This window comes from Rutidosis leptorrhynchoides, chromosome 1, assembly GCF_046630445.1.
Source record: "Rutidosis leptorrhynchoides isolate AG116_Rl617_1_P2 chromosome 1, CSIRO_AGI_Rlap_v1, whole genome shotgun sequence".
In the NCBI taxonomy this organism is placed as follows: Eukaryota; Viridiplantae; Streptophyta; class Magnoliopsida; order Asterales; family Asteraceae; genus Rutidosis; species Rutidosis leptorrhynchoides.
The window spans coordinates 64334542-64343353 of NC_092333.1; the positions used below are offsets into that span (position 1 = coordinate 64334542).

At 34.9% G+C, this 8812-nt stretch overlaps 1 protein-coding gene across 1 annotated transcript; it reads left to right on the plus strand.

Moving 5' to 3' along the window:
• The first annotated feature begins 212 nt into the window (after window positions 1-212).
• LOC139877193 (uncharacterized) lies at window positions 213-1049 on the plus strand. The gene has a single exon (XM_071864635.1). The coding sequence runs from the start codon at window positions 213-215 to the stop codon at window positions 1047-1049; it is 837 nt and encodes a 278-aa protein (XP_071720736.1).
• The last annotated feature ends 7763 nt before the right edge of the window (window positions 1050-8812 follow it).

Below are 8812 nucleotides of genomic sequence, written 5' to 3' on the forward strand. Positions count from 1 at the left end.
AGACGTTGCATTCGAGTCGTCGAGTTCATCAAGATTATTATTAAAGTCAATTATAGTTGGATATATTATGAAATGGTATGCATGCCTGTCAACTTTAGGTTAAACGAAAATTTGTCTTTCAAAAACGAATGCAATGTTTGTAAAATGTATCATATAGAGGTCAATACCTCGCGATGTAACCAAATGTAATGTATTTGTCCGGATGGATTAGGATGGGTCATTTCAACGTTCCTGCGGTTTGTAGAGACGGGGAAGATGAGCCATCATGGATAAAAATTCCAGAAGAGTTTATTGTTAAATCTGAAAAACCCCCAATTGAAGCTATCGCAGACACCATCTTTCCGAATTTCATGGAGAAACATAAAGATGAAGAATATTTGCGAGAGAGGGCAATTTTGATGCCAAGAAATGATGACGCAGACCAGATTAATAAACACATGTTTAAAAAGCTACAGTCTCAAAGTATGATATTTCAAAGCTCGGATGAAATTTGCAAGGGATCAACGGACGCACTCGAGCAGCAACAATCATACTCGGTTGAATTTTTAAATAAGCTGAATTTTCCCAGTGTCCCTCATCATAAACTGAAGCTAAAAATAGGCCAGCCGATCATTTTGTTACGCAATTTGTATCCCAGCTCAGGCATGTGTAATGGCACCCGACTTATCATAACAGACTTTCAAAAATTTGTTATTCAAGCTCGCATCATTACCGGGTCCCATATAGGAAATATGGTGATTATTCACAAAATAGTACTAACTTCTACCCAATCAAAGTGGCCTTTTGTGATGCAACGCATACAGTTTCCCGTGAGGCCATGTTACGCAATGACAATAAACAAAAGCCAGGGACAATCACTAGATCTGGTTGGTCTATACTTACCAAAACCAGTCTTCAGCCACGGACAGCTATACGTCGCGCTGTCGAGAGTAACAATCCCCAGCGGCCTGAAAATAGCCATGGTGAACGATGTAAAAGACAGGTTGCAGGACCACACAAGAAATGTGGTTTACAAGGAAATTTTTTCAAGCCTACATCAAGTTATATAAAGGTTCATCATCCCTTACCCTGTTCCCATATTTATCTATTGTTTCTGTTTATTTTTTGGTTATACCAAATTAACATCATCATAATATGTAGTTCTTTATTTGTCCCTGTATTGCCCCAATTGTAAAGTGATTTTACCAAATTCAACACTCGAGTGTATTTGTGTTATTAGGCCTACTTGCATGACAGTTAGCGCCTTTGTAGCACTACCATGGGTCCTCAAAGAAGGATGGGAATATATGTTGGATATGAAACATCTTCAATCATAAGATATATTGAACCCATGACGGGTGATGTTTTTACAGCACGTTTTGCTAATTGTCACTTTAATGAAACATTGTTCCCTAGATTAAGGGGAGAAATAAAAAATAAAGAAAATGATATTTCATGGTGTGAACCTCAATTAATGTATCTTGATCCTCGCACAAAAGAATGCGAGACCAAAGTTCAAAAAATAATGCATATGCAAGAACTTGTGAATAAATTGCCTGATGCATTTATAGATACAAAAAGAGTGACTAAATCATATATACCAGCAGCAAATGCTCCAGCTCGAATTGAAATTCCAAAAGTTTGCAATAATGTCGCTCTTGAGTCTTTGCCACGCCAAAAACGTGGGAGACCAATTGGTTCCAAAGATAAAAATCCTCGAAAAAGAAAATCAGCTGATAATGAGGTAAAAGAAAGTGTTCAAGAAGAATTACAAATCAGTACTCCTTCTGCAGAGGAGATTGATGATGTTAATACGGAATTTTCAATCAATTATGCACATTCAAAAATATTATGGAACCGAAATGAAATGAAAAATCTTGATGAGATATTTTCATATAATGTTGCATGTGACATCATGAATGATGATGATGATCCAGAACTAAAATCTGTCATGGAACGTCAAAGTAGACATGATTGGGATCATTGGAAAGGAGCAATACGAGCTGAATTTGAATCGCTCAATAAAAGAAAAGTTTTCGGATCTATCATTCTCACACCTAAAGATGTGAAACCTGTGGGATATAGATGGGTTTTTGTGCGAAAAAGAAATGATAAAAATGAAGTTACAAGGTATAAAGCTAGACTTGTAGCTCAAGGTTTTTCTCAAAGACCAGGAATTGATTATGAGGAAACTTATTCTCCTGTTATGGATGCAATTACTTTTAAATACTTAATCAGCCTGACAGTTTCTAAAAATTTAGAAATGCATCTCCTAGATGTTGTGACTATCTATATGGATCACTTAATAGTGATATATATATGAAGATACCTGAAGGATTTAAGGTATCAGAAGCAACCAATGCAAAACCCAAAGAAATGTACTCAATCAAGTTACAAAGGTCTTTATATGGATTGAAACAATCGGGTCGCATGTGGTATAAACGATCAAGTGATTACTTGATAAGCAAAGGGTATACCGATAATCTTATTTGCCCATGTGTATTCATTAAGAAAACAACATCCGGATATGTGATCATAGCCGTTTATGTAGATGATCTTAACATCATAGGTACAAATAAAGAGATCCATGAAGCCATTCAACTTCTAAAGAAAGAATTTGAAATGAAAGATCTCGGAAAAACCAAGTATTGCCTTGGTTTGCAGATTGAGCATATGCCTAATGGTTTACTTGTACATCAAACAGCTTATACGGAAAAGATTTTAAAACGTTTCAATATGGACAATGCAAACCATTAAGTACTCCTATTGTTGTTAGATCACTTAATGTTGACACTGATCCATTTCGTCCCTGTGAAGATCACGAAGATATCCTGGGACCAGAAGTACCATATCTTAGTGCAATTGGAGCTCTTATGTATCTTACAAATTGTACAAGACCTGACATTTCTTTTGCAGTTAATTTGTTGGCAAGATTCAGCTCAGCTCCTACCAAAAGACACTGGAATGGGATCAAACACATATTTCGATACCTTCGAGGAACTACTGATTTAGGATTATTTTATTCTAACGAATCAAAACAAGATTTGGTTGGTTATGCAGATGCAGGTTATTTATCTGATCCACATAAAGCTAAATCTCAAAATGGATATGTATTCCTAAATGGAGGTACCGCAATATCACGACGTTCTCAAAAACAAACACTTGTTGCAACATCATCAAATTATGCCGAAGTGATTGCATTACATGAAGCTACTCGGGAATGTTTTTGGTTGAGATCAATGACACAACTCATTACTGATTCTTGTGGACTAGAACGCTATAAAAGTCCAACAACTATCTATGAAGATAATGCAGCTTGCATAGCACAGATGAAAGAAGGGTATACCAAAAGTGACCGAACAAAACACATACCTCCTAGATTCTTCTCATACACTCAAAATCTCATTAAGGACAACCAGATTGAAATGAGATATGTTCAATCCAGCAAAAACTCTGATGGTCTTTTCACCAAAGCACTCCCAACTACTATTTTCAGAACACATGTTCACAATATTGGCATGAGGCATTTTCAAAAGATGTAACAGATCAGTGATGTCTACTTGAGGGGGAGTCAACTCTATGCTGCACTCTTTTTCCCTTAGCTAAAGTTTTTTCCCACTCGGTTTTCTTTAGCAAGGTTTTTAACGAGGCAGTAACATGTAGTTGATTTTTTTTTAAAACAAAATTGTCGTCCAAGGGGGAGTGTTATAAGTCATGGTGGCCGACATATTATGTTAAAGTCAAAATTTGATTGATCAAATTCATGGAGATATTAATAATCCACCTAACTGCACAGTGAATTATTGTACTATAAATATGTGATCGATTGTAATCAGTAGGTGCATCAATTTTTACATATATACATAAAGATATATTCACTCTTCTCTCTTTAATAATCATTAATAGTTTATAGCCAAAAGCCAGCCACTAAAGGTAGTTATAAGCCTACTGAATTATAACACGTCACTAAAGGTAGTTATAAGCCTACTGAATTATAACACGTCTCTAAAGGTAGTTATAAGCCTACTGAATTATAACATATTTGTGTTATACAAGTAATTAAAGAGTGAAATACATCCTAACCACATGAAAATTAGACCAAACAAACAATAATTATAACTAGTACAACATTTAAACATTGAAAACATCATCTTCACCACCAAGAGCAAAATAATTCATCAACAACTTGCAATAGTTTTATAAACTAATTTGTTTTATTTATTATTATTATTATTAAATTTTTTTTTTTTTTTTTTTGCTAAAATAACCATTACTATTAAAATTAATGGGCATTTTTCAATAGATGAAAGACTCCCAAACCAATACACGCTAACTCAAACCGAGCCCAACGATACCAACTATCAAATATTATATAATCCAACCTTTTTAATTAGGTGATGTGGATATTGTACTTGTGGTGCTCCCATAGCCCATGTTCTGCCCAATATTTCTAAGATTAAAAAGAGAAGTAGATTACTAGATTTATTGAAAAAAGTTGGGAAAAAATATTAAGAAAGAAAAAAGTTAGTCAAGGGTTTATATGAAAAGATGTGATACACTTGGATTTTGTTAGAATAGTTGTTAGATTGCACAGTTGCTTCAAATGGTTTTGTCTTTATTTCCTATTAATAAATTACGGAGTATCTTTTTAATCATGGTATATATCACATTCAAGCTATTAACTTAATTTAGTATAGTAAGTATAGTATATTATATAGTTTTATCAAATAATTAAGTACTAGTAACATGCATGTATACACAGTTTGCACGTATGGAAATTTGAATTTATCCTAGGGTCACGAGTCGTGACTCATAACTGAAGATACCATAGGTCAGCCTCTTCTAGATAGATAATAATGGCATACAAATACTTAAGTGAGAATATGTGGTACGCGTCCATGTTGTGTATTCACGTTTACACTTATCTATATATGTTAATTTTAAGGCTACACTAGTCACTAGATTAATTAATTAACCATATATAGGAAGGATGATATTTCATGTTATAGCTATGAAAAAAATGTTACATACGCCTAAACTGTATGCGTAAATTGAACAAAACAAATTGATCGAACCACATTATAAATTTACAAGTGAGGAATACATCGCTTTCCAAAGGGTAAACAGTTGTAAGCTCATGTAACTACTTGATAAATAAAGAATATTTCTACTAACTTTTTACCCTTTTCATGGTCAACACATATTGCTAGTGATATTATAAAGTTATAATATGAGACATTTGTTAAGTATTATAACCCTAACTATTACGGAGCAGCTTATTTTGGGAAGGTTTCACCGCTCTACAAAGGGTACTTATAAATTTGAAACATACATTTATGACTGAAGTGTTATGTTATACTTTTGAAATAAAGACGACGGTGATATAGATTGAGAGAACATAATAAAAATTAATACTGTAATAAGAAAATATAAAAATAAATCAAATTCTAAGCTTTCTTTCCACTTTAGGATAGCGAATAGATTAATTTTTTATTTTGGTAAATTTTACTTGCGAATAATAAAATATAAGGCAAGGGTTTGGAGACATAGCAGAAAAAAAATCACCTAGGGATGATGCTAGTGTTTTAGTCCTGACAAAAGAAGGTTGTGGTTGTGGGTCACAATCGGATATTTGCACGTTCTCCCGTATACCCAACACATTTATATGTCGCCCGGGATTCGGGGCTAAAGCTTATGACATTACAAATACCTTGGACTTTGACCCACTCATTCCTTTTTACCGAATTAGCCTTCTATAACCGTAAAGTCTTACGCTTTGGACGTACGTGTATATCTACTATATTACGAGTATTTTATTTTACTATCCAATTTTTAATTATTAGTGTACACTTGAGCAGTTGTTCAACGTCTTCATATTTATCCACTCCTAATTTTTTATGTATGTTCATAACATTCCCCGTTCACATTTTGCTTGATCATTTGCCTTTTAAAATGTTGCTATCGTTATAATGTTGACAATCCTCTGTTTTGGTTACCAATCATGATGCCGAATGTATCTTGTAATGTAAATAACCTTCTCACATCGGGTCAATTTAATCGTGTCTAAGCACCACATTTTGATCAAAAAGTTGTATTCGTCTTCTATGAGACGAAATGAGTATAATGTGTACTCAATCGTACAAGGTGTAAACAGTGGCGGTACCAGGATTCCAAGTCACCGGGGGCAAAAAAAAAAATTAAAAATCGTGACAATTTTTGGGCAAAATATGAAGATTTTGGGGCAAAAAATAGAGGTTTTTAAGCAAATTAAAGAGGTTTTGGGACAAAATTTTAACATTTGTGGACAAAATTTGAAGGTTTTGGGGTAAAATTTGGAGATTTTTGGGTAAAATTTGGAGATTTTTGGGCAAAATTTAAAGGTTTTGGGGCAAAATATATAGGTTTTGGGGCAAAAAAAAAATCCACTGGGACAAAGTCGAAAAATCCAAAAAATTTACACTGAAAATTGCAAATTCACTGGGGGCGGCTGCCCCCGCCTGTCCCCATTAAAAACCGCCCCTGGGTGTAAACCCTATAGGGGCTTGATGGTCGGAGGATTGAGAATTTTGAAGGGAGTGTTATGAACGTTTAGGTGAGCCCTAATGATACTAAATATGGTACATTTTATATTAAGAAATTGTAACTTACAAATTGTAAAAATAGTTTTTTCAATCGATTCCAGCATAAGATACAGAATTCATCATTCAAATTTTCAACGGATACGTACGTATTTTCTTTGAAAATCATAAAGTATTTCAACTCCTCTTCTCGATGCCTAGACTCCTCAAATCTTAAACTAATAATTCAAACAATACGAAATCAAACAATAACGCAATAATTTAATCAACATACTTTATTGAGTTTTATTGGAATCTCATTTGAAAACTTGCTCTATTTATTGTTAAAATACAATGCAAATTTAATAATATGGATTTAGTAAATGTATAAAAGAAAATTCTAGATATTAGAATATAAGAGAAAAATCTAGAATTAAACTGTAAAAGAAAAAATCTAGATATTTGTAGGTTGTAGAAATATCTAGATATTTATATATTCATGAAAATATCTAATATCTAGAAACTTCCATGGAGTAGTATAAATAGGGGTGAGGATTTCATTTGTAATGTGTAAAGTAAAGTGTGAGAGTTGTAAGGAAGTAAGAAGAGTGTGAGTTAGAGAAGAGAAAACTTATAAGTAAGTAATATTGTAATTGTATTTTGTATCAATAAAAGTGTTCTTTGTTAAGTTTTTCGGGTAAGCCTTAATTCGTGTTTAAGTTCTTAGTGCACTTGTGTTATTTTTATTATATGGTCGGCTCTGCCGCCTAAGTGATATATGGTCGGTTATACCGCCTGAATGATATATGGTCGACATTGTCGCCTCACTATTATTGTGCACTAAGGATTCATAAAATTAAAGGCTAACCAACGTCAAAGTGTTGGTGTAGTGAGTGTAGTATAATCAGGTCCTCTATAGTGGGTGTGTTGGGCTTGTCGAAGCTTCCAACAATTGGTATCAGAGCGGGTCGTTCGGGACCATTGCTAGTGGAGGTACTCATCGGTAAACGTTGGACGTTTACATCGTCTTGTTAACACCAAGGCCCTAAGGGAGATTATGTCGGAGCACAGTTAGGAACTGTGAAAGCTCATCGGTCAGGGACCAAGCTTATTGGACGTTGGACGCCATGATGGCAGATCTTGCAAGTACGAGCAGTGGAATCAAGAGTCTCAATAACCACAACTATGGTTATTGGCGAACTTGTATAGAATCTTACCTACAAGGACAGGATTTATGGGATATAGTTGCTGGCAGTGACACAACGCCTCCACCGAAAGAAAATGCCGAAGCCTTGAGAAAATGGAACATCAAGGCCGGGAAGGCTTTATTTATATTGAAGACTACAATCGAGGAGGATCTATTGGAGCACATCCGTGACGAGAAAACACCAAAGGCAACTTGGGAAACTTTTAAAAAATTATTTTCAATGAAGAATGAAGCACGCCTCCAGCTCTTGGAAAATGAGCTTGCGGGTATCTCACAAGGAAGTCTATCTATTTCTCAATATTTTACCAAGGTGAAATCTATTTATCGTGAGATATCTCAACTTGCTCCTAAAGAGAAAGTGAGTGATGCAAGGATGAAGAGAATTATCATCCATGGCTTAAGATCCGAGTATAATGAATTTATAGCTGCTGTGAGAGGATGGCCTACTCAACCATCATTAATAGAGCTGGAGAATTTATTGGCTAATCAAGAGGAATTAGCCAAGCAGATGAATGAAGTAACCATAAAAGACGGAGAAGATGCACTTTTCACCAATAAGAAGAAAGCAACATCTCGAAGACAAGAGGCGATGAAAGAAAGTAAGACATATGGGTGGAAGGGTCACCCAAAATCAAAAGGCAACGCTTCAGGGGAAGCTCAACAAGGAAGAAGAGATCATCGCCAACAATACGGGAAAAATGATAAGAGAAAGAATGGTGAATGCTTCAATTGTGGCAAGAAGGGTCATTTTGCTCGAGATTGTAGATTCCACAGAAGGCGAACTTTCGAAGGAAATGTGTCAGCCGCAAGAGATGAGAAGAAAGAGGTCACATTTGAAGCATCCATTAATGAGGAAACTTAGGATGCAGAAGCAGAAGCTGACATGGATGATCAAGCTCTTGCAGCAACCTTAAAGTCAAAAATAAACTACAAAGATGATTGGATCGTTAATTCTGGGTGCTCAAATCATATGACCAATGATGAGACGAAGCTGCAAGAAATGGATGATTACAAAGGAAAGAGAGTCGTGTTGACAGCCGACAATTCAAGGTTGTCTATTTCTCACATT